Below are 27,146 nucleotides of genomic sequence, written 5' to 3'. Positions count from 1 at the left end.
TGCTGTAAGATCTGAGCGAGTCTTCGCTGCGTGAACCATTTGTTGCACCAGCGAAAGCCGCTGAGCAGACGCGGACGACCCCCCGGGGGGCCCTGGAGCATGGGGCCGGTGGGGAAGCACGGCTCCGGTGGGGAAGGCCAGGGAGGCGGTGGTAATAGAGGCACTGGGGGCAAAGCAGGGGGAGGGATGGTTGCAGGAGCGGACGGGGGTGGCGGGATCGGCAGCCCCTCTGTTGGCACGGGAGAGGGCCTTTCTGAGGCGACACGCTGTGTTGCATCGCCAGGAGGGGGGATGGCTGCAGGAGCAGACGGGCGTGGCGAGATCACCAGCCTCGCGAGGGAGGGCCTGTCGGAGGCGACACGCTGTATCGCGTCGCGGCAGAGGTGCCAGGCATGTAGAGCCTGCACGGGCGCCCGAGGCTCTTTGTGCAATGTCTGGCCCAACCGCTCCCAGTCCGCTAGCTTAAGGGTTCCAGCTTCAGGGTACCACGGGCATTGGGCACTCACCTCCTGTAGCAGGAGAGTGAGTTCTCGAGTGGGACAGTCATGCTGAGCCTTACGCAGCAAATACTGTAGCTCACTGCGGTGTTGCACTTGCAAAGCAGAGAGGGAGCTTCCCATATTTACCGCAATGAAAAATACTCACCGGGATCCGCGAAGCGGATGAGTGATGCGTCTGAAACCCTTGCTGGGCGAGGTGAGTGCTGAGGGCCCCATGCTGGGCGCCAGTTGTGGCAGTTCAATGACAAGACAGCACAGAGCTTTAAGCAAGCAAGCAAGCTGGTCTGCTAACGGGCTTCTGCCTGTCAGCTTTTCACCTTCCCCTTTATTCCTTCTCTCCCCCCGTGCATTACATTCTCCAACAGATAAAAGGAATACACTGGATTGTTTAACATTCTTATTTACCAATTTCTATCTACCACATTCCTTGCTCTCAGGCCTTGAGCCCAGTCCTGGGAGGCTTCCCACGGTTCATGTCATCTGGGTGAGATTCCAAGGTTGATGTCCTTGAAAGGAGCTGTGTGTGCACAGGTCCAGCACAACACTCCGGGTGTGCCCTGAATGTTGCCAAGCGCATAAACCTTGTATGAATCCTACACATTATGATACAAGATAATTACAAAATCACATATTGTTTTTTTCCACAGGTCCCCTGCCTCATTCAGTTCACAGGATGGATGCCTAAGGGGGCAGAATTGAGATTGCAGAGGCAACTATAAATCTGGCATTTCTTCATGCTTGACTTTTCAACCTAAATGATATTATTTTAACGTATCTCTTTGTATACAATTGGTATCTATATGCTTATAAAGCTAAAAAGTAGTGAGGACTGTAATACCATAAAGAATCAAATATAGAGCAGGGATATGCTAAATCTCAATAAACATATCAGGAAGGTAGAGCTATTTAAGATAAAGGACAACGTTAGCATAAGAACAAATGGGGATAAACGGGCCTTGAATAAATGTAGGCTAGAAATTAGAAGGAGGAGGAATGAGGTTCTGGAACAAAGTTCCAGGAGAAGTAATGGGGGCAAACAACCTAACTAATTTTCAGATGGAGTTTGATAAATTTGTGAATGGGATTATATGATGGGATTGCCTGTGATAGCAGGGGACTGGGTTTGATGGCCCAGGAAGTCATTTCTAGTCCTATGTATCCTGGAAACCAGACTCAGATTATAGAGGAATATAGGGCTTGCTGAAATGAGAGAAGTCATATAGTTGTTCTGTGACTGGATTTTGAATTCTATTGAAATTGTAGTTTCAATTCTCTCTTGCAGCATAGCATAGAGCTATCCTTGATGAACAAACCAGTTGGGCAATATGTGTCTTGTGTTATGGTCCAGAGTACTAATCTTGATACAAAAAGAGTTTTGAAGTCAGAGAGTGTGTTGTATTCCATTTTGTACAGTCTTTTGCTTAGTTTTTCTGTCTGATTGACTTGCAGTCTATTTGTTATTTTATCAGTGATAACGTTAACTGGGATTGGTGCTTGTTTATAATACAAGTTGAGAAGAGCTCCAATAGGATGTTTGAACAAATTTATCGAGTGATTTGTTTGTTTTTCTTCCCTCTCACTGTAAACTTAAGAAGGTTTCTATTTTTGGAGGGTTATTGAGAAATAGCCACTGCAAGATTTCTTATTTTGTTTTGGAAGTTTTGTCATAGTGTCAGATGAGTTACCTGTATTCCCCTGAAGCTATCAGTTTTAATTGAATAGGGTTTATATGGGCTTGTTTACATGGTTCTGTAGTCTGCACCAGTTGGGGTGTACATTTGAATGCACACCAGTGTTTTGTGCAATAACTGGCCCATGTGGACGCTGCTGGCATGCACTAAAAGTTCCATAGTGTTTGTTCTTGTAATTCTGTTTCAAACAGTACTACATTAACATGCATGTGGGCCAGTAAGTGCGACATGCTGGTGTTCCTTAGCTTTTACAACCCAGCTGGTGTGGACTAAAGCACCATGTGGACAAGCCCTGTGAGCAATAAGAGTCAAGCTCAGGACTGCCAACTTTAGCTGAGATTCCTAGTTAGCATCTGTAATAAAGTACAGCTGATTGAATTGATGTAGTGGCTCTTGTAAATCTGAGTGTAAGACAGTATTCAACAGCTATTGCTGAACGTGAAAGTGACCGTGTCGTTTCTCTACTATGACACTTTTTTCGTGGAAGAAGTGTAGGAACACATTAGTCAAGACAATGTTTTTCTCTATTCTGGGTTATAGTTTTTCATTTACAGATTGCAGACTGCAATGCTTCAGATTTTTATAGTAATGTATATATATAACCACCACCACCAAATTACTCAATCTTCTGTGTTTTACTAATATAGAAGAAAAAGTCAATTTCCTTTGAGGTCAGTTGGCTTTGGATTAGGCCCTAAATTAATTGTTCCTAATAGTTAACATAATTATTTGTAATTCACTTGTACTGTATTTGGGGAAAAACATTAATATATAAATAAATGTATAATTTGAAGTTAATCTTTAATAGCTTGCCATGATAAATTACTAATTTCCCTATCTATTCTCACAGTACTGGCTGGATCCTGCAAGGACCCTTGCAGAACACAAGGAATTGATAAACAGTATGTATTTTACTTGAAACTCATAAACAGTTACTTCAAGATGAAGAGACAGAGGACACCATATGTGCAGAGTAGTGGGCCTTGATTTTTGAGGCATGACAGAATCATAGTTTCCTGAGCTGTCTCAATATTGCAGTTAATTGCCATATCAAAATTACATACATCGACTGAGTGTAATGTCTCTCTCTAACTTAAGGATGTTTCTGTGATTAACCTTTGCTTAGAATAATAGAAGCACTGGTATATGCTGGGTATATGGTATATGATATAGTTTTTACTTGTATAATTTAGAATTGTACTGGCTTTGACTTCTCTGCCTTGCTAAGTGAAGTGAATGACTTTTTTTCCCTTCTAAAATTGGAAAAATATTGCTTCAGGTCCATATTAAAAAATTTGCCTAGCTTTTTATGAGTTATGTATTGGTGTCACCCTTTAGCTATCAGAGACAAATATCCCATAATTTAAAATATTATTTAATACGGTTAATAATATTACTTTATTTTAATAGAAAATCAGAAACATTTTATAAAAATATTAATAATTAATATAGTAAAATTCCAAATAATACAACCAGATTTTTAAAAGTGCTCGGCACCAAGCATCTCCCACTGAGTTATGGATGCTGTCTACTTTTGGAAATCTGGCATTGTATGTGCAGGATTTCAAATGACAAATACATTCATATTTTAAAAGAAAATATTTGATGAGCAGCAATTTTGTTTATCTACCACGGTCTGCATTCAGGATTTGCTTGCAACAGATAATACCATCATAACTACCTAGCACAGAATTCCCTGCAGAGTTTTAAATTGTCATCTGCAAGACAGGAAAGTCTTGTAGCTGCTTGTAGGGAAAATACAGACATCTGAACTCTTGGCAGGAGAAGCTGCTTTTCAATTTGTTTTGTAAAAAAAAGGTAAATATACTTACATTTCACGGGCTCTGTGAAGTCAGTGGGACTAAGCATGGTAGTAAACTCAATTCCTGGTGGCTGGTATTTGCAGGATTTAGCATGACTGCAGTTTGTTACTACCATGTGTATCTTTAATATCACACATAGTCCTACTGAAGTCACTTGGATCAATGGGACATTGGTTGAAGTTGGTGGAAGTATGCATGGGAATAAATATGATCATAACAGGAATTGTAGGATTGAGTTACTGGATTTTATTGGAGAGCTAAAACTTTTTAAAAAGTAAATTACAAAATTCAAAATATTTTACTAGGTAAATAAGGCATAATTATACTTTCAGTTATTAATTATCATGGGGAATGTTTCACATTGGGCACAGTGTTGTATTCACAAACAAATAGAAGAAACAATAACCAAAGAAAACAAAAACATCCTGTTCCAACAAAGTTTTTCTACTCTGTAAAGGTAGAAGAGACTCCATGAGGAGTCCAGTAGGAATATCACTCTGTGATGATATGGAAGAGCGGTGGACTGTGTAAACCCCTTGAATAGATAGGCAGCTTAGTAGCTCTTCTATAATCAAAGATTTTTTTTTATAAATATGCACTACAAAACTTAATTGTTCTCTCTTTCTCTTAGCTGGGCCACCATATACTCTATATTTTGGTGTTAAGTTCTACGCAGAAGATCCATGCAAACTTAAGGAAGAAATAACCAGGTATAGTATTGCATATTGTTTAAATATTGGTGATATGCATATGATGTGCTGATCTGAAATCATAATTAATAAAATTAAGATTGTAATCACATATATGCAGGTGCACACCACTGCTGGGTTTTTTGTTTGTTTTTGCTTACACACCTGTGTCTGTAAGAAAACTGAGAGGAAGCTTGCATTGTTCAGTACAAACCTCTGTTTGGAAGATCAGATTGAACCTGTGCTATATGATACATGGGCAGGTGTCAGGGTTTTGTATGAATTGTTGGGAATTTTTCCTTTTTAAGCAATGTATTGTCACATTTGGATTTATACAAGTCCTGTGATGGATATGCTTCTAGAGAGAGGTTTTAGATTACTCCCCCCAGTTTGTGTATCCAAATATGGCTGTAGGGAATACCTGCTTTCCTTTTAATTGGCCATGGTTTAAATTCCAGAACTATTTTTAAAGAAGTGTTTCTCCTGGTCTCTTGAAAAATATGCAAAATATGTGGAAAAGCAAAATAATGTTTATGATTCATTTAAATAACTGTTCGCCGCTTAAGAGTGCACTTGTAGGAATACACTTGCATAAACACACACACAAGCTTATTTGTTGTGTTTTATGTAAAAAAGATCTCTGACAGTTCATTTCAGATTCACAAAGAAATTTGATATTCAAGTGACATATTTAGGCAGATGTAGTGTGCTGACTGGAAGTAATAAATATGTGGAAATGTTCCTCTCTTGCTGTTCACATCTATGCTCAAGTGAAACACGACATGTCAAACTTAATTACAATACACACATAAATTTTCATTTCCTAACCCAAGGTGGTTAATCGTGAAAAATAAGCAAAAATATTTTTCCTGTACTACTATGATAAGAATGTTTTTACCATATTGGCATTAGTTTTTCCTCATAGTGACAAAATCTCCCAGTTTGACAAGTTTTATATTGAACTAGGAAAAACTAATACCACTAGGACTCTGTACAGTGAAAAAGCACGCATTAGTTGCAGTGTAATGCCCCATCTGCCCCGAAAGTTTGATATAGTTTTCCTGTACTTTTCCAGAACCACTTTCAACCCTGCTCACAGGGGAAAAAAGATGGCCCTGGGAAGAGAACTCCGGCAACAGAACCTGCTGTGATTACTACTCTGGAGGCAGGTTGGATTCATATCTGTGAAATGACAATTAAGAGCTAAATTTTAAAAAAATGCATTAATTTTGCTTATAACAAGGTCAGTTAATGATTTGCACTGCTTATTAGGTGCATACATCTTTGCAAAAAGCATTTTGGCATGCACGGTGCATTTTTAGTGAGTCTGTGTTTGTGTGTGCAATATGTTTGCTCACACAAAATTTGTGCTTTTTAAAACTAGGCGGGAAGGGGGCATAGGAAAGTACTAAGCTTATAATTGCAATCTTCAATAATACATAGCTAAGAATCTGCATGATCAAATGTCATCAAACTATTTGAGCCTTTATATCTTTGGGCTTTTACCTTAAACCCTGTAGGAAATAGACACATTTTCAGAAAGAATACTTATGCTAGAATCACCGCCTTCTACATAGAGTGCATTAAAGCAATTTTCTTTTCTTTATTGTGATAATTTTCAAAGTTAGGTATGTGATTCCAGTGTTTTGACACTGTTATCTATATTTATTCATGGTATATGGGTCACTGACCTTTTTTTTTTTTTTTATGTACAGTGGTATGGAGCCTATTGTTATCTGATGTTAATACTTCTGTCACATTATGTGATTTCTATTTTTGAATAGTAAAAACCTATCAAATCTATAATCTCTTTACACCAGAAATTGATGTGTTCTGTAGGCAAAAATAGATGCTGACTGGTTATCAATATCTCCTGGGTATGTTTGCTCATGCAATGTTTAGACACCATTATCTATGCAATTTGGCAGAGCAAATGGCGAGCACTCGAGGGACAAGTTTGAACTAGAGGACTGATCTTAAAAGGAGCTAAGTACTGCCATCATTCACTGACTTCAATAGGAGTTAGGAGTATCATCACCTCACAGAAGGCAGAATTGATGCTTCTGATTGCAAATTGTGGGGGGTTTGTTTTGTTTTTTTAAAAGCTATTTCTTCCTCAAATCCACCGTGAAAATACACAAATAAGGACATTTAAGATAAGGGCCCCAGTTTGCATTTTGTGCTCAAATCAGCATTTTTGTGCCTGAAATGTTGGTTTAGATGTATATACACTGATTTGACAGCCTTTGATTTGAATGTTCATACCCATTTTGTATGTTTATTATCTAAATAATTATTCAAAATGTATTATTTTCCCATCCATATTAGCTTTACATCTTAGCAAAAGAATTGGTATTTACTGCCCACCTACTTTAGAGTATTTAGTTCTAAGTTCCCTTTTATGCAGAATTTGATTTCTAGTTTTAATTAACTTTTCTCTGATGATTTGTACCATATATTGTCAGATCTATTCCCACAGTCTATCACCTTTGTAAATACTGTGCCTGCATTAAATGGTATCATATGCTGCTGGCAATAATGTGCAGTGTTAAATTATATGTATTTTGTACTGTATATAGAGCCAAGTAGTTAAAATTTTAAAATGAAGGATGGAGGCAAATCAGTGGAGCCAACATGTACCTAAAAATGGGGGATAATTAGAATTTTTTAAAAAGCAGGTTAAGTTGTTTTTGTCTTACTTTAGATTATGCTAACTGTGAGGATAGATATGTATGAAGAAAATGTGAGGTTGTTAAAATGACACTTTTCAGAACTCAGGGGAAACCCTGCACTTCCATAATTACTAGGGAAATACCAAAGAACTGGCAAATAATATCCATATCCAGGCGAGCTGTAGACAATGGTTGTGCAGCAGGCTACACATAGTAAGGCCATACTCAGTCTTGTGCAACTGCTGGAAATGCTGAGGGGAGGAGGTATATATTGGAAGTGAACTTAATTTTCAGTCAGTCAGCCAACAGATGTTGTAAGCTCCACAAGACCTTTAAATTTCTTCTCTGTCATAATTCATCCAAATAAGGGTCTGCCTGCTTGTTAAAATACTAAGGAGCAATAATGAGCGTGCACACTGTTGTTTCCTGATACCATTGCAGTATGCCTTCTCATATAAGGCATTGGGCCCTGGGAAGACGAGGGGCTTAGATAACTGTGCATTTTCCCTCTCCAATAAGAAGTAGGGTGCAAATGGCACAGCTGTATATCCTGGAATGCCTATGGTGTCTGTGGGAACCATCAGCAAAAGAAGCTCATTTGGGCTGGAAGGATTCCAGATTAAATAGCACTGAAAGGTCCTTGAACGCTGGCAATTTTTATTTGAGTTTAACACAGTAATGCAAAGATTATTTGCCATATAATCTGCAGTCTGGATTGCCCAAAGACAAAAATATTTCAATAGCTTACAATGAACAAATAGAAAGTACTAAGTATTTGCAAGAGTAATAATGATAATGCAATAATAAATACAAAATAAACTTAATAATAATGTATAATGCAGTTATTTGGCTCTGTAAAATAAATGAGTTCCTGAATAAGGGAAGTTCAGTATGTAAGTATGACCAATTTGTGCCTGTATAACAAAAAGATCTTTTAAAAACTGTTTTTGAAAGAAATCACTGATATTCTTTCCGTATGATGTGATACGGGAAGACGTATATCCATTTGGCATAAACAGCATTTAAAAATATTTCCTTTAAATGTACTAGAGTATCTGAAAAACTGAACTAGATAACTTGTTTTCTTATTGCTCTGATCCTCTCTTTTGTTCATATTGTTTCATTAGGAATTCAGTGTTCATGTGCTTAAGAGGGGGTATCAAATACTCTCACTTAATTTATACCAGCCTGTGTGAACAGTTTACCATACGTGTTTTTGATGTGTGCGGTTGTGATTAAGGAAGTTGTATGCAATATATTTTGTGAATATGGGGAAAAATCAGAGTTTAAAGGGACACAGTCAGCTTAAAATGTTGTCAGTTAAAAAATATTCTTAAAAGTCGCTTCTGTTACTCCTGACTCCTCTTGCTAAGTTTGGGCTCAGTTGTGGCTTTACCATGAGCCCTGGGTAAGGGGAAGTGCATTGTGCTGCCTTGGGGCAGATTTGGAAGCAGATTGAGAGTCACAATATACCCTCCTGGTTTCTTCCTGCTCTGAGGGGGAAGTACTCTGCACTTACAGTTATGTAGCCCAACTGGCTGGTGCGTTGGGAGGCAGAGCCATGGCCCCACCTCTTCCTACCCACCTGCAAGTAGAGGAATGGAATATAGTGGCCTTGTGGTGTCTATTTTTCCTCCCACACTTGCTGGCTGTGGTACATAGAGCCCTGTCAATGCCTTTTGGGGTGGTCTCTTGAGGGGCCTTAGCTTCTCCTGACTGACCCTCCTTTGTTTGCTCTCAGTCAGGTAAGTTCTTGGATCCTCACCTTCAATTAAGCCTGTCAGACCTTCACTTTTTGGGCTTGCCATCTCTTTCAGTCTCCTGGCTGTTTTCTTGGAGGCAGCCTAGTGCAAAGCTGTCACCACCTTGCTATTCCAGGTCTTAGTGCCTCCCTTTCCTTCTCCCTATACAACAGACTCTGTTTTCTTTATTGGTTGCAGCTGTGGACGCCTGCCTCCATGACTGGCAGCTGCTTGGGGTTGTGATCAAGCTGCTTGCTTGTAAATGGGAGAGACTTTCCTCCCCCCTCTGTCTGTGTTCAGTATGGGGTTTGTAGACCCTGTTACAAGCCCACACAAGCGAGTGAGTGAGTGCCTTGTGTCTCCCTTGCTCTGCTCTACTAGTGAGGTCAAAATTTGTTCCATGTGTGGGTTAACCATCATATTTTCCTCTTTGATTTTAAACAATGTTTTCTCTCTCCTGCTGCTGCCTGAAAATCCCACACAAACTAGGGGAACCACCTCTTTCTAGGGAAATTAACTATCACAGTGTGCTGTCAAGTGCACAAAGTAAACAAATGGGAAAACTAGAGATTTTTTTCCTCCTCCAGTCTTTCAGTGATAATAATCATGATGTTACTTGAACATTAATAGTAAAAAAAAAGTTGCAGAAGATGCAAACGTGATTTTTGAGTTGACCATATCACTTTAAGCTGAGCTACAGACCTTCCCTTTCCCCCGCTCCCCGAATAAACCTGAAGGCAGTAAAATGTTACTAAGTACACCAGAATCCTTAATATTGAATTAACAACTTCATTTTCTCTCTCTGTTTTAGGTATCAATTTTTTTTGCAGGTGAAGCAAGATGTTTTGCAAGGTCGCATGCCCTGTCCCATCAACACTGCAGCTCAGCTGGGAGCATATGCAATTCAGTGTGAGTTCTTCTGACCAACTGATAACTTTTGTTTGTTAATGTCATAAAAATAAAGGGAAGGGTAACCACCTTTCTATATACAGTGCTATAAAATCCCTCCTGGCCAGAGGCAAAATCCTTTAATCTGTAAAGGGTTAAGAAGCTAAGGTAACCTCACTGGCACCTGACCCAAAATGACCAATGAGGGGACAAGATACTTTCAAATCTGGGGGCGGGGGAAAGGCTTTTGTTTGTCTGTCTGTCTGTAATGCTTTTGCCGGGAACAAATCAGGAATGCAAGCCTTACAACTCCTGTAAAGTTAGTAAGTAATCTAGCTAGAAAATACGTTAGATTTTCTTTTGTTTAATGGTTTGTAAAATAAGCTGTGCTGGAGGGAATGTGTATTCCTGTTTTTGTGTCTTTTTGTAACTTAAGGTTTTGCCTAGAGGGATTCTCTGTGTTTTGAATCTGATTACCCTGTAAGATATTTACCATCCTGATTTTACAGAGGTGATTCTTTTACCTTTTCTTTAATTAAAATTCTTCTTTTAAGAACCTGATTGATTTTTCATTGTTCTGAAGATCCAAAGGTTTGGGTCTGTGTTCACCTGTACCAATTGGTGAGGATTATTATCAAGCCTTCCCCAGGAAAGGGGGTGTAGGGCTTGGGGGGGATATTTTTGGGGAAGATGTCTCCAAGTGGTCTCTTTCCCTGTTCTTTGTTTAAAACGCTTGGTGGTGGCAGCATACTGTTCAAGGACAAGGCAAAGTTTGTACCTTGGGGAAGTTTTTAACCTAAACTGGTAAGAATAAGCTTAGGGGTTTTTTCATGCAGGTCCTCACATCTGTACCCTAGAGTTCAGAGTGGGGAAGGAACCTTGACAGTTAATGTTATGATTGATTCCAAATATTGCAGCAAATGGAGACTTTAATCTAAGTCTTTGTATGTTAGTTTAAAAAAATTAAATTACAGAGACTAACAGGAGAATTATAAATAGGTGACACATCAGTACAGATTATGTAGAACCAGTTACATGCATTTTAAATGAAGATACTATGGGATCTCTTCTGAAATATCTGACAGTTATTGACGGTTGAGTTACCGAGACTGTCCACAGAGAGAACTTTTTATTAGTGCTTGATGACATTACAAGTCAGGGTATGTCTACAGCCCAATATTATTTATATCATATTTTCTATTTCATCAAACAACGTGTAGATCTGAAGGGCTGGCAGCAGCCTCCAGACAAATCTGTTGATCATCCCAAACGATACAGTCCTGTAAAAACCACATTATGTCAATACTAATACTTGAAGATAATGAAGGGGAGGGATGTGTTTTAATTTGAAGCGTGAAGTTTTAATTCGACATTTCACTTATTGGCATGCACTTGAGAAGCAGATTTCATGAGTGCTAGTATATCCCATGGATTTGGCAGAGCAAACATGAACTACTTCACATTAATGGACAGTAAGTAAGAAGTAAGATTTTGCTCATCTTTGGGCTAAAATCAGATATCCAAATTCAAAATTTGGCAGTCAGGAATATCATGTGGATTTAGGATATTTTCTTGGGAACTCTGCATAGAAAACTTATAATTTACAGTTTTCATCTGTGGCAGATACTAAGTGAAGATTATCCAGTTTATCATTAATCCAAGTATGATTCAGTAGCAGCTACCTAATGCAAGCTGAAAATATTCTTCCTTTAATTTCTGTTTTAGAACAACATGTTTGAGAGATCACAACAGAATGAAATAACTTATTGAGTGTGAAAGGAGATTAGAGACTTTTCATGGCATATGACATGCCTCTCAGGAAAGTTAAAGCATGTCACATTCTGAATTTTTTTCATTGACATTTCCCCAACTTTGGAAGGTGATATGACCCAACCCAGAAGGCCGTTTGTGATAGGCCTTTCACTTCAATGACAGTTGTGCCTTGACTGTGAAATATTGCAATATATATTGGTCAGGTATATTGTTTTGCAGTGAGTGCATCATCTTCAAACAGATTATGAGAAATAGGAACAAGAATATACTCTGTTTCCCTGTCATAGGCATAGTGGCTAAATTGTAGGAATCTGCAGCTCCAGTCAAAGATTGTTTATAGGATACTAATCTCAATGACCAATACTTCTTTCTTTTAAATGCCACAAGGAAATAGCTAGAAAAGTTCATTTTGGATAGGAGAGCTAGAACAGGTACATAGTAGTTACAAAGGGCTAAATTCAGCCCTGGCAGAAACAGGCGTATCTTCATAAGACTTCATAAGAAGTTATGCCTTCTTACATCAGGGCTGAATCTGACAAAAATATGCAGATAGAGACCCTCACATAATGCATATGTTTGTGTGAAACACTGAATTTATAAGCCAGAAGCACTAGCACAGGAATCGCATCCATAGGCTTGGCAACAACATAGAGTGCAGTATACACTATACATTCTGCAGGCCTTACGGCGCACAGAGCTACACCTACTCTATTGTGCAATCTGATTTTTTCTATTAAAGTGCACAATGAAGCCCAAAGTCATTATTCCTGCTGTTTATTCTGTTTCAGGCATGAGGGTCACTGTTTTATTGTTGGGCTTTTTGCGGGGTTGGGGTTGGGGTTGGGTTTGGAGTGGTGGGGAGGGGAATTCCTGTATCTCTGCTGATCAGATCAGTCTCTTGTTTTGGAGACAAGACTAATATGTAAAAAAAAATCCATAACAAAAATGAGCTGATGTTTTATGGGATTTTTGCATTATGATTTATGGCACTGACCTCATGGTGTGTGAAGAGGCATAGCAATGTCCATGGCTTCAGTGGGATTTGGATGGGAACCTCCAATAAGGTTGGGCTTCTGGGGAGCCCTTGCCTCCTTGAGGGCCTAATGGTACTGCCTTTACTCATGTTAAGGAGCACTTACACAGATTGTTCCATTAACTTCAGTGGGGTTACTCATATAAATGTTACCCAATGTAAATTAGAATTGTAGAATTGGGCCCTGATTAAGATATACATTTAATATACAGCTGTTTGCAAGGGTATAAAATAGGATTGTGGCTCATCAGACAAATAGTTTGTCACTTTATATCATGTCACTTTTGCTTGTATATGCAAATTCCAGGGCACTCCAAAAACAATTATATTAAAATGCATAATCATTGATTAAATTTTAAAATAGAGTCCCCATATTTCTTTTAAATATGATTTAATCATTATTTTAATTTTTAAAGTGAATTTAGTGTTCAGGAAATGTACTGAAATTAACTGGAGACTAAAGTCTTTTGTTTACCTATAGGTACTTCAGCTTTCTTCTCAAAGGACTACCTTTAAGCTAGACAGGATAGTTACATTTCCATTCTCATTCAGTCCTTGACTTCTCTGCTAGGACTCCCAACAAGGATAGCAGTCAATGCCCATTTGAATGTTCGTTTTTATTATATGGGCACAAACCTTCTAAGAACTGGACTCAGCACATCAATTCATTTCACATGCACCACAAAGTAGCATATTGTTGCAATTATTACTGACCTAAACTACATTAGTTCCAGTTCTGCGGAGGTGACAAACTTCATACCATATTTCCTAGCCCTTGAACCTTCCATTCCTCTAAAAAACATGTTACTAATGAAATTTCTCTTCCAGTCTTGCATGGATTGGTCTATAATGCTTTGTTAATAAACTAAAATAAAGGGAAAACGTTGCCATGCATTTTTCCTCTCCAATGAGAAAAAATAGTTTTCTTTTACCTATTGAGTGGTGAGCTCATAGAGTTACTTGGGAAAAGGTGCAGTGGCACATGCAGATTGGTTAAACAGTACATCTTTTGGGTAATGGGAAAATGTTTGAAACTTGTGACAATTTTTTTTCTTGTGCACCATAGCTGAGCTGGGAGACTATGACCCATATAAGCACACTGCAGGTTATGTGTCAGAATACCGATTTGTTCCAGACCAGAAGGAAGAACTGGAAGATGCAATAGAACGGATACACAAAACTCTGATGTAAGAATTCAGTTTTGTTATAATGCATGGGAAATCATGTGCTACAGGTACTAAGTAGAAGGGAAGAAGGAACTGATATATTGTCACATATCTTTGTCCTGCCAGAATGAAGGTCTGCAGAATCTGCTAGTGACATGAAACATCCTTTTATGCGCACCAGAAATCTAAAATAGAGATAATACAAAGAGAGTGGCTTTATTAATAACTGATTAGAAATATAAGTAGAACAGATATGGTACTTTAGGTACCTTTAGTTAAAAAATTTCTAAAAATACATATAAATGTCCAGATTATGCACTCTGAATTTTGCAATGGAGGGGGATGAAAGTAGTATCTTATTGTTAAGGCACTGGACTGGGATCCAAGAAATTTGGATTTAGTTTTCATCTTTACCATAGACTTTTTGTGTAATTTTGGGCTAGTCACTTAATCTCTCTGTGCCTCAGTTCCCTATCGTCTCTTGATATGTGTACATACAGCACTTAATACAATGGGCCCCCGTTTCCTTGCCAAATTGTTAGGTGTTGTAATGGAGTCATGCATATAGCAATCTTCATGGAACATGGAGGAAGGTTGCAGTAGGGAAGAGTTTGGAGAAGGCACAGGAAGTTAGTCTGTGTACACATGAGTTGAATGCTAAATAGTTCTCTTAATAAAGAGCCTTTTTATATTTATAAACATGCTGTCCTCTCATGTTATTACCTAATACACAGAACATGAAACAACGCTTATCTACCCAGTAAGAACTGATCAAGAAAGTTCTTTTATGACTGTTGCACTATATCCCCTTCTTCTTAATTTTGTTTGAGGTATTAAAGGGTTATCTGAAAAGACTAACGTTCTTGTATATAGGTGTAGATACCATGATGCTTTTGCTACATTAAAGCACATATTTTGCTAAATGCCAGGTAAGGCCTTGCAGCTAGTAGTTTCTGCAGATTGGCATTATCTATGTCTTGCTTAATGAGAGGAGGTGTTAACTTCCCTCAAATATATAGAGGCATGCCCCTCCCCGAACATTCATCCCTTGACATTGGGGTGCTTGCCAGTTAGCACCTTGACTTGAATCTTCCCCTTTTAGGGGAAGGTAGCTATTATTATTTATTTCTATCTATGTATGTAGCCCTCATCACTTTATTGTCTGAGTGCCTCATAATCACTAAAATATCACTAGTATAGTCTTATTATAACTTCTCAGTGCAGCAGGGAAGTTCCATTATTCCCATTTTAAAGATGGGAAACCAAGGCACAGAGAAAGTAACTTGCCCAGTGTCACACAGGAAATCTGTGTCAGAACCAGGAATTGATTCCAAGTCTCCTGAGTCCCTGGTCAGTGCTTAACTGAAGGATATTATTTCCTCCCTGTTTGTATTGCAGTAATGCCTAGAATTCCTAATCATTGTGCTAGACCCATTGTGCTAGGCTGCGTGCAAAGTGAAAGACAGCCATTGCCTTTAGATAACTTTAGTCCTAAAGACAAAACACACCGGGGTGTGTGAAACAAATGGGGATAAATGAGTGGTGATGGAGGACAGTTGTGTTAATAAGACAATGTTTTTACATATATTTTGCACAATGCGTAGGTTTAATAAACCAACCCATAGTTGTAATATTAGCTTGCACCTGCCTGGCCATTATTAGCTGGCATGGGTTTGTAGCATCAAGATGAAGGGTGAGACTAAAGGAGGGATCCGAAGGTGGATTAGAGGAGAGATCATGCTTGATCATATAGAGTTTTTAAAAAAGAAATTACAAGTTTTTGTGTGGAGATGGATGGGGAGGTCTAAGGAGGGAATCAAAGGTGGCGAAATGTTGGCTGTTTTTGTGGCTTTGGAATTCAGTGAGGGAGAAATAGAGCTGTTTGTTTAAGAAAGTGATAGAAAAAAGACAAAGAGTGAATTTGCAATGAACACAATCAGTATGGTTGTTGTGGGACTTGTACTGAAGACATTCAGCAGCACAGGAACAAGAGCAGAGGAAACAGATGTTGGAGGAAAGCCAGGGGTAAGAGTGGGAAAGGTTAGACATTGTGATGGGAGAGAGGGCAAAGGAATCAAGGTTGGAGGAGAGAGTGGAATGGAAGGAATCAATGGAGGAGAGATAAGGGAGGGCTTAAGGGTGGAAAAGAGATGTAGATGTATTTGAAATCATGGATGCTCCTTTGGTTTTCTCTTACTGCTGCATGGTTGGGGTTGGAATCCTCTCTCCTCCGCACTCGTAGTTCGCCTACGAGAGCACTTGTTGGGGGACTAGGCCCTGCATCCCAGGGTTCAAGGACTGAGTGTCATGCTCTCACTCAGTCTCAGTGAGCAATGAGCACTGCCACTGCTTGGGAAAGTGCATCTCGTTGCGTGCTGTGAGATCTGTTCACGGACCTGTGAGGCTTGTCTCCTGTGACTCTGGAAGTTCCTCGAGGAGGAGGCTCTCCCGCCATATGTGGAGTCCTATCTGGGACTGGCGGAACCAATGGTGCCTCTCCCTTCACCAGTGATGAGTGCCGCACTTACCACCTCCCGCCCTGATCCAACAGCACCACCAGCGCAGGACAATGCCAAGCGAGAGGGTCATAAGTGCTCGTATGGCCCTCTCAGCAAGTCTGTGTCATGGACTGCAGCGAAGCACAACATTTCCTTCCCGGGCTGCACCAGGTTGCACAAGAAGTCATGTGCAGATCCGATCATGCCACCTCCCAAGCTTACCTGTGCAGAGTGTAAAGCCAAAAGGAAGAAAGAAGTATCGGCCACCGTACCAAGGGACAGCTCTCTGCAGCATGCACCCCTGGTATGACTGGAATCCCCACACTCCTAACCGCACATGCCACCCCGCTTCAGTGGTCAGTGGGATGTACCTTGAATACCCAGACAAGTCGAACCGCTGCTCCCAACGGTGCACTTAGACCTGCCATATCCAGTCTCACTGCTGCTCTCGGCACTACAGTTTCCCGACAGACATAACGATTATCCTGGGCGAGAGATCATACCTGGTGATTGCAGGACCGCCCACACTGATGGCTCCGCCTCTACCTGAGATTTCTTCGGACTGCAACAGCTAGCGGAGGAACCGCCATTCTCCCCAACGTCCAGGTGCAGCTCAGACTCCCCGGCATGACCACTGCACCAGGCAGGGTGCTTTGGCACCGCCAACTTGATACACATATCTTTGGGGTCCGTAGTACCCCAGGACCAGACACCATGGGCACACTGGCTGCCCTGGAACCCATACAACTCTCTGTACCCACAATCACACGCCTCACATCCATCCGAGTGCCTGAGAGGAACCATTCAGCTTGGATCCAGAGGCAGACATAGAACGGGAGCCGATCCCACTGGTTCCTCCAGGACTGCCAGCTGCCGCCTCCTCTCCCACTGATGCATTGATTCCCCCAGTCCTCTTGCCTCCTGATGATCATGGGTAATACCAAGAGCTGCTGCAGAGGGTAGCCCTGGGCTTGGGCATACCTTTGGAGGAAGTTCTGGATCAACACTACCAGCTAGTGGATATCCTCTAGACCAGGGGACCATTTCACATCGCACTGCCCACAAATGACACTATCCTTCAACCTGCATGAGCAGTCTGGCACATACCAGCTTCCTGTGCCCCTACGCCTAAGAGAGTGGAATGCAGCCATTTTATCCCATCCAAGGGGGATGACATTCTTTTTCCCCACCCTGCTTTGCTGGTGGTACACGCGGCGACTGAATGGGCAAGGCAGCATTCCCATACCTCCACCCCCTCCACCCTCGGATAGTTCAGCAAACTTCCTTGACCTCCTGGCCACAAGGGTTACTCCTCTGCAGCCTGCAGTTCTGCATATCCAAGATCAGCTTGCCAAGTATGACTTTAGTAACTATGCCAAGCTAGTAGAGTTCCTGGAGGATTTGCCACAGGACAAGCAACAGCCATTCCAGACTCTAGAGGAGGAAGGCCGCCTGACGGCCAAGGGTAGCGTCCAAGCTGCTGTGCATGCAGCAGATACATCCTCCCGCTCTCTTGCCACAGGCACAGTCGTACGATGAGACTCCTGGCTGCAATCCTACAGCTTCCCCAGGGAGGTTCAGACCACGATCGAGGACCTCCCCTTTGATGAGGACAAGTTGTTCTTGGCGAAGACGGATGAGTCCCTCCACTCCCTGAAAGACTTAAGAGTGAAATTCTAGTCTCTCGGGATTTATACCCCAGTGCTTTGTTGAAAGCAACAGAGGCCATCCTTCTGACCATGCTCCTCGCACCCTACCAGCACGCTTATGTCCAATATCAGGAGCCTGCACGGTGGCCCCCCAAGATCATAGCATTCATGACCATCAGCTACTGCCACCTCCTCAGCTGTACTATGGCATCAAACAAAGGCCCAGTTTTGACATGCATATCGAGAGCTGCGAGCTCCCCACATTGCTGCCTCTGGTCCCCCTACCACCTTTGGGGTCATCTGGGTTGAGATCACCATGGTCCGTTGGGTACTAGAGATTGTATAATATGGTTACTCTATCAAGTTCCTTACCTTCCCCTTCCCCGCCCCCCCCCTCCGCCCCCAGCACCTCCTGGGAGTCTCTCTCATCACAGCCTCCTACATGAGGCAGACAACGTCCTGAGGAATGGTGTGATCGAACTAGTGGCTGGCCCCTTCATTGGCAAGGGCTTCTACTCCTTGTACTTTTTCATCTAAAAAACGGGAAGTCTCTGCCCTGTACTCAATCTCTAACTACTCAACACTGTCATCAGGAAGACCAAATTCTGTATGATGATGTTTCCATCAAATATCCCCTGCCTTCCCCTGGGGGTATGGCTCACACCTCTCAACATGAAAGATACTTATTTCCACATTGACATCCATCTGGCCCATTGCAAGTTTCATCCTTTCTGCAAGGGGGACAACCACTATCGTTTGAGTTCTTCCTTTTAGCTTCTTGACGGCCCTGAGGGTTTATACCGAGGTCTCTGTGGTCACTGCAGCCCCAACTGCGACAACAGGAGTACCCTATGTTCTCTTACTTAGACAACTGGCTTCCAGAGGTGCAAACCCTCACCAAAATGTTGTCGTCCATCTGCGCTCTCCACTCGCTCCATGCCACTCTCGGCATTTGTATCAATGAGGAGAAATCTGTGCTTGTTCCAACGCAGACAATTCATTTAATCGGATTCCGTGGATTCGTGACAGCTTGGGCCTTCCTCCCAGCGGACCGTTTTGCCACCCTGACAGCCCTCATGGTAGCCCTATGCTGCATTCCACGCCCCATACTGCAGCACTGTCTCTGCCTCCTTGGCCACGTGGTGGCCTGTATCCATGTAATGCCGCCTGCCTGCCTACACATGCGCTGTCTACAACTGTGGGTCCTATAAGTCTGCAGACCCACCTGGATGTCACCCTGATTGTCCCACATCTGGTCTGGACCTCCCTACTGTGGTGGACCAACCCTGCCAAGGTGTTGCTAGCACCCCCTTCACCACTTCTGCCCCCACAGCCACCATCACCACAGACACCTCTCTAGCCGGTTGGGGTGCCCACCTCGATGCACATGCCGTGCAAGGGACATGGACGCAGTGCTTCAACATCCTGGAGCTTCGAGCGGTCCACTAAGCCTGCTGTGCATTCCTGCCCCTCATCTGAGCCCAACACATTCAGTTCCTCTCTGACAATACCACTGCAGTGTCCTACATAAACCGGCAAGGGGGCACCAGGTCCCAGTCACTGTCAAATTTCCCTTTTTTGACAGGGTTCCTGGCCTAGAGGTTAGGGTAGTTGATTTTAGTAAGGCTTTTGACACAGTCCCATGTGGCATTCTCATGAGCAAACTAGCCTAGACTAGTGGTCTAGATGAAATTACTATAAGGTGATTACTATAACTAGTTGAAAGACTGTACTCAATGAGTAGTCATCACTGTCAAAATGGGTTCATTGTCAAACTGGGAAGGTGGGTTAGTGGGGTCCCACCAAGGTCAGTCCTGGCTCAGGGACTGTTTAATATTTTCATAAATGACTTGTACAATAGAGTGGAGAGCATGCTTATAAAACTTCCGGATGACACCGTGCTGGGAGAGGTTGCAAACACTTTGGAGGACAGGATTAGCATTCAAAATGATCTTGATAAATTCCAGAACTGGTCTGAATTCAACAAGATGAAATTCAGTAAAGATAAGTGCAAAGTATTCACGTGAAAAGGAAAAACTAAATGCATAATTACAAAATGGGGAATAACTTGCTAAGTGATAGGCTCTACAGCTGAAAAAGGATCTGGGTTTATAATGGATCACTAATTGAATATGAGTCTTATATCATTCTGGGGTGGATTAACAGGAGTTTTGTATGTAGGACATGGGAGGTAATTGTCCCAATTATTTGGAGTATTGTTTCCAATTCTCGGTGCTACACTTTAGGAAAGATGTGGACAAACTGGAAAAAGTCCAGAGTAGAGCAAGAAAAATGATAAAAGATTTGGAGAACCTGACCTATGAGGAAAGATTTTAAAAACTGGGCATGTTTAGTCTGGAGAAAAGAAGACTGAGTGGGGACCTGATAACAGTCTTCAAATATGTTAAGGGCTGTTATAAAGTGGACTGTGATCAGTTGTTCTCCATGTCCATTGGAGGTAAGACAAGTAGTAATGGGCTTAATCTGCGGCAAGGGAGATTTAGGTTAGATATTAGGAAAAAAACTTTCTAACTATGGGGCAGTTAAGCTCTGGAACGGGCTTCCAAGGGAGGCTGTGGAATCCCCATCATTGCAAGTTCTCAAGAGCAGGTTATACAAAAACCTTATCAGGGATGGTTTAGATTTACTTGATCCTACCTCAGTACAGGGAGCTGGGCTTGATGGCTTCTGGAAATTCCTTCCAGCCCTACATTTCTATGATTCTAAGTAACATTGTGAAGTTTGGAAAATGGTGTATACTGAGAGAAGGTTTAAAACTCTGAGTTGAAGTATAGAGCTACACTGGATCCCTTCATTTTAACTTGGAAGATACAATGAAATATTGAACGTTTGAGAATGTTTTCAGTGAAGAGTTTCTACATCTAGCTCTCCCCTCACCCTGTTTCCTGTATGCTGGGAAAGACTCTGTTTGTGTTCTGTACTAGCCACAGTTTACATCTTCACAGAGCAGTGCCTTTCCTCTTTAGAGACTTTTCCAAATATATCGTTACTGAATGGACAGTTGGGGCATTTGGCAGGTTGAGAGGCAGTTTGGAATCGTGGTGGAAGCATGTTATTTAGCATGATGTTTTTGCAAACAAAATCAGAAATGAAATAGATGAAGTGAGCTGTTGCTCACGAAAGCTTATGCTCAAATAAATTTGTTAGTCTCTAAGGTGCCACAAGTATTCCTTTTCTTTTTATAGTTAGCAGTGTTGACATTTAAATTGTCATTGATAGATTTTAGAGTTAACTCACTGAGATGAGTGGCAATTCACACCTTTTAGTGCTGTTGTTTCAGATTGTCTGCAGACTCTGAAGAAAACAGTCCTTCAGTGAACATTTTGTTTCACAATTATGAAGGCTAGAAATATAATTTTTTTTTAAATGAAAAATCTAAGTCTGGAGCAAAATTTTGCAATTTGGGGTGTAGAAGAGGTGATTCCTGTGGCAAATTCCATAAGAATTCCCACAGAATTGGGAAATACATATGACCCTGCTGTGTATTAGTAAATACAGCAGTGAACCAAAAATCCACCAAGAAAGAAATCTTGCCCTAACAAGTTTTCTCTGTAGTGGGCTTTGGATCCTCTTCTTACCCATGAACTCTTGTAAATGGGGGCTAAGCTCAGCCTCAGCTTGCTTCAGCTCCTAAATTTTGATAAGGAGGTAGATGTCTACAATCATTATTTCTACTGCTCCATCCACAGAGAGGAGCAACCTCTATCCACAGTGCAGATGGAGTCATTTACATAGCCATGAGAGGTTTCTGTATTCATGCTGGAGGATGGCATTCCACTACTATTTTTGCCTCTACATTGCACACGTCTCTTCCCTGTCACATGTAAAGCAAACACAGGGAGTGCCAGCCTGGGAAGACACCAGCTGATTAGATCTCCACTCTTCTTAACCAGAAGAAAGGAATGGGGAGATAAGAAAAAGAGAGACAGCATGTATTACAGGATTTTTGAAATCTTATGACAAGATCCTGGGCCCCATATCACATCTTGGATATGGATGATATTAGACACAGGAGTGAAACATTTCACCAAGGCAACATCTGCAGGCTAAAGCATAAGATGTGAAGTGTCTTTGGAATACACATTGATGAATCCTTTTGAACTGATGCTGGTATATTCATAAGTTACAGTCTCAATAACGTTTATATGAATGCTACTGAGTAATTAACAAAAGTATGGTAAATCCCAGTTGGGAATGAGATTGCAGAAGTATTACTTCAGCCTTACAATGGAGAATCTTATTGAGTATGTTGCATCTATGACCATTATTAAGGGAAGAGTAAAATTAAACACTGAGGATGTGTACATTGTTAAAGGCTTTGGATTTACTCATATTTTTATGCGAAGTAATAAATCCCTCCTCACTGGTAACATACCTAGGTTTCTGTTTTTCTCCATTATTTCTCTACCGTATATAACTAGTGAAAGTTGCTGGTTGCTTCAGTGATACTTACATGGAGAAGGAGAGTCGGTTTTCTGCAGATAATTTGTGATACGGTCCTGCAGTAGACTCCAAACTGAGTTTTTGCATTAAAAGATTAAGGTTTCCAGAGCACTGCTATAGGGAAATCATCCCCTAAATGGTCTCTCTTTCTCTTTCTGATTTATAGTAATGACGCAGTGATTTAAAATAAGACCTTTTTGCTTTTTAGGCCTGAAGATGTATGCTGTGAAGTATTTTTGGGACAGCAGCAGGAGTATTTTTGGGCGTTAGCAGCAGGTAGACAAGGAAAGTTTTGCCACTGTAGTTAACATCAATTTAATATTTAATATATAAGGTAACAGCGTGTAGCAGACACAGTGAACGCTGGAACCCATTTTATCTGGAGCAAGTAGGAGCACAGTGCCATGCAGTGAAGGAAGGTCTAAGTCAATACCACGGAAGCATTGCTTACCTATTCAACAAGCTTTGTTAATACGATTTATTTTAACAACTGTTGTAGCATTGAATTGAGAGTCAGCGTTCTTATTCATTATACCGTTTACAGGGGTCAGGTTCCTGCTGAGGCAGAGCTGGATTACTTAGGAGTGGCCAAATCACTGGAAATGTATGGAGTAGATCTCCATCCTGTCTATGTAAGTACTGTTTTAATTGAAGCTAAATATTTTAAATTTGATGGCATGACAAAAAGTCTTTAAAACTTAAATGGAAAGCTGGGGATGGGGCAGAAATCACTAGGGATTGAGTAAGTTTTGATAATTCTGCAGCAAAATTTGGATTCAGGTAAAAATTCCACTACATTTTCCTTAGCAAAAGCGGAGGCCAACATAAAGGAATTTCCTGAAGAAACAAAGGAATCTTTCTGATGCTAGAAACGTAGCTGAGCCCTGTAACCCACAGGGAACACAGGTTAGCGTGTTGTTGAAAACTGAGAGAACCTACGACTGGTTTCTATCCATGATCGCAGCTGGATGCCACATAGAACGTTACTGAGTCACTCCCAGCAATCATTTTAACTCTTGCCCAATACTGATGGATCCAAGAAAATTATGGTGAAAATACATTGTTTATGAGATTCTCAGTAGTGATTCAGTGTAAACCCTACAAAGGTTTCAGAAAGTTTTCTTTCTCTTTGGTGCCCTGCCCAAAATATCAGGGGGTTTTAAACCTCAGAAGACTCAAATTCTTCGTGGCCAACAAATGCTTTGAAACTGAAACACTAAGTAACAGCCTTGGTAGAGCCAGGAGGCTATATAGTATTAATAAAGGATGCTTTCCTCCTTATTCCAGTCACAGAGTCTCACCACAAATGTCTTGGCTTGGCTTAGAGACTATTCCTTGTCAGTTCGCATCTCTTCCCTTCAGGATTTCATCCTGTGTGATTTTGAATATTTACCATGAATTGCAGAGGCAGCTGCAATTTGCCATCAGAATTTTCATGTTATCCTGTACCAAGTTGATTGGCTATATAGACCCCAACAACTTAAGAAGTATTTCATATGGGGAAGGCACTGGGTCCCTCCTTATCATGAGCTTTGTCATCCATTGTGAGAAAAGTGCTCTGAATCCCTCATTGCAGTTGGTTTATTTAGGAACCCTCTCCAGCATCATGAGGGCAACAGTGTTTCAGTAAGGAGAAGGTGTCTCCAATCATGTTACGGGGAAGCAGGTCAGACTAACATTATACACCTTAATTCAAGAGTTATGGCATTTGTTGGGTGTCATATCTTGATAGGGGATTTATTCTCTGGCTTTTGTACCTCTCATCCTCCCTCATGAGATCCTTTCTTTTCCAATGGAAAAATGGAGACCCTCATGCCCCAGATCTTCCTGAAAGTACATGTTCATTTGTCCATGACATGGTAGGAAGTCCATGTTCATTTGTGAAAAACTTTGACCTTTGTGGCTGGGCTGCGCACAGGGGTGGGCCAGGTAGAAGAAATCTAAATCAGCAGATCAGTCTTTGGGAGATGAAGGAGCAGCAAAATAATTTCAGATTGGTGGAGCCTCTTGCAGAAATATAATTTTAAGGTAGGAAATAATTTTTTAGGGGGCGGGTTGGCATGGTGCTCGTTAAAAAATTATTTGGACATTTGTCTGAAGGAGAGTACCAAGAAAATGTGGGTTCAGAAGAACAGCCTGTAGAATATTTCAAGAGACCTCTCTTCTGCTGGAAGTCCTTTCCTTGTGCCTTGCCACATTGGTAGCTTCTACCTCCTTACACGTGGTGGGGTTAACTAGTAGTATTTAAAAATGGCTTTTATTTAATGTGGTACATGGATGCTGATTAGATCAGGGAGATGATTCGTTGTGTCATTTTCTGTGTCTCCTTTTGATTACAGTTTTTGACCCCTCCATGGTTTCCCAATATGATCATTACATTTTTCAGTTCTGCAGGGACCAGAAGTTAGTTGAGCAGACTGATTATTCATGTGTCTTGGTTGGTATGGTAGAATGAACCTATTCTAGCATTCGGAAGTATATTTACATTATGAGTAAATACTGTATCTTATGCAGTGTGAAGTTTTGACTGTAATTAGTTTCTTTAGATTTTTAAAGAAGAGAAATATGGCAATTTAGTTGTTGAATTGTTTCTCTTACCTGATTCATGTAAGTAATCCTTACTTATGAGAGCAATCCCACTGAAGTTTATAGGATTACTCCCATGAGTAAAGTTACTCAAGGAAGAAAGAATTTTGTAGGTTTGGGTGTTTAGCTTACTAAGATGATGATCATAGTAACCACTTGTACAGTGGTTTTCATTAGCAGATTTCAAAGAGCTTTACAAAGGAGGTCAGTATCATTATCCCCATTTTACAGATGAGGAGACTGAGGCACAGAGAGGTTAAAGTAACTTGCCCAAAGTTACCTAGCAGCAGAGCCAGTAATAGAACCCATTTCTCCTCAGTCCCACACCAGTGCTCCATTTACCAGGCCACTGCTTCTTAGATGATATCTATAAAAATAAAATTGTGGTTGTAAGTAATAAAATGACATCTGTTCTATTTTCCAGGGTGAAAACAAGTCTGAATATTTTTTAGGATTAACACCTGTAGGAGTTGTTGTTTACAAGAATAAAAAACAAGTAGGGAAGTATTTCTGGTATGTACAACATAATATTGCAGACTGTATTAAAATAATGTGGCTAAAAGGAAAAATAAACAATACCGAATATACGTATGATATGACTGGTTAGTTTTATGAGAACTAAACTGATGTACTTGTTGGAATCATGGATCTTTCTGTCTAGATTAAATTGTCTGTGTTCTATTTCTAATATTGTAAGAGATGGTTTTAACTTTCACCGCTCACATTAAAGTGTTTAAGTATCACTTTTTTTCTTGTGAGTAATATATGTGGAGCACTGGTAAAAATGATTATGTATGAATGGCTTACTGAAACTCTCCTTTCAATTTTTTTTGTTTCTTCTTTGTGTATTTCTGATGTGTTGGATTTAAATACCATAACACTTCTCTTTATCTTTTTTTCAACATTTAGGCCTAGAATTACAAAGGTTCACTTCAAGGAAATGCAGTTTGAACTTAGAGTGCTGGGAAAAGATGTAAGTTTTTTATTTTAAGTCTGAAGGAAGAAACTGTGAAACTAATCAAGTTAAGAGTTTGGTGTGTTCCGTGAAATGAAACTATTATTGCCAGTTTTGCTTTTAATCACTACCACAAAAACTTTTCTTATATTTAAATGTATTCCCATATGTAATCTTTCTTGATGGGTATTTGTAGTTAGGGTTAAGTTTTCTCTCTTTCCCACCTGCCTATTTTTCACTTTGCAGGGAAGGCAGAAAAGCCCTATTGAAGCAGAGCAGAATGAGACTTTATAGTATATTGTCAAGATTTGTTTTTCTATGCCATCAGTAACGCCTGCGATTTAGAATGTTGCAGAATGCCTATTCATGTACAAACAAGTCTGAGTTCTACTTTAAAGTAAATGACATATAGGTAATGCTGTAGTTACTGTCTGATGGTACATGTATGTAGTAAGCATTTATATGAAAAGCCTGGAATTATTTCAGATGTTTAACAAACTGAATGGGAAATCTGGAAGCTTGAGAAAGGAGACATAGGTTTACAGTGTAGTTGACTCATAAACTTGTTGAAAGTTCTATATTGTGCTCATAATAGGCCATCTCCCTGATGGCATTTGGCAGTTTCAAGCCCTGACAGGTATTTTTAGAAAACTGTTTAAGAGAACAGCAAGAACAAGGGTGTGAAAGATCGTTAAAATCTGCACTGCAACTAATGCTTCTTTGAGGTGCTATTGCAATACTCTGTATTCTGACAGTAAAGGGAGATGCCAGAATGTCCCAACATATCCACCTTCCTGTTTTTGATACAATGTTTTTTTCAAAAAAAGAAAAGGAGTACTTGTGGCACCGTAGAGACTAACCAATTTATTTGAGCATAAGCTTTTGTGAGCTACAGCTCATTTCATCAGATGCATTCAGTGGAAAATACAGTGGGGAGAAGAGTACCCAGAAGTCACCTACTACAGGACAGGCCCAACAAAGAAAATAACAGAACGCCACTAGCCATCACCTTCAGCC

The 27,146-nt window shown here is 40.6% G+C and overlaps 1 protein-coding gene across 4 annotated transcripts in view; it reads left to right on the top strand.

Annotated features, from left to right (window-relative positions):
- Positions 1–27,146, top strand: part of EPB41L4A (erythrocyte membrane protein band 4.1 like 4A) — a 222,493-nt gene that overhangs the window by 94,856 nt on the left and 100,491 nt on the right. For all 4 annotated transcript variants that reach the window (XM_073344691.1, XM_073344692.1, XM_073344693.1 and 1 more), the window contains 7 exons: positions 3,042–3,093; positions 4,646–4,724; positions 9,929–10,026; positions 13,878–13,998; positions 23,133–23,220; positions 25,599–25,687; positions 26,084–26,147. In XM_073344691.1, coding sequence (XP_073200792.1) covers positions 3,042–3,093; positions 4,646–4,724; positions 9,929–10,026; positions 13,878–13,998; positions 23,133–23,220; positions 25,599–25,687; positions 26,084–26,147 — 591 coding nt within the window. The remainder of the gene's footprint in view (positions 1–3,041; positions 3,094–4,645; positions 4,725–9,928; positions 10,027–13,877; positions 13,999–23,132; positions 23,221–25,598; positions 25,688–26,083; positions 26,148–27,146) is intronic.

Source organism: Lepidochelys kempii, chromosome 5 (genome assembly GCF_965140265.1).
Source record: "Lepidochelys kempii isolate rLepKem1 chromosome 5, rLepKem1.hap2, whole genome shotgun sequence".
NCBI lineage: Eukaryota > Metazoa > Chordata > Testudines > Cheloniidae > Lepidochelys > Lepidochelys kempii.
This window is presented reverse-complemented; position numbering and strand designations above follow the sequence as displayed.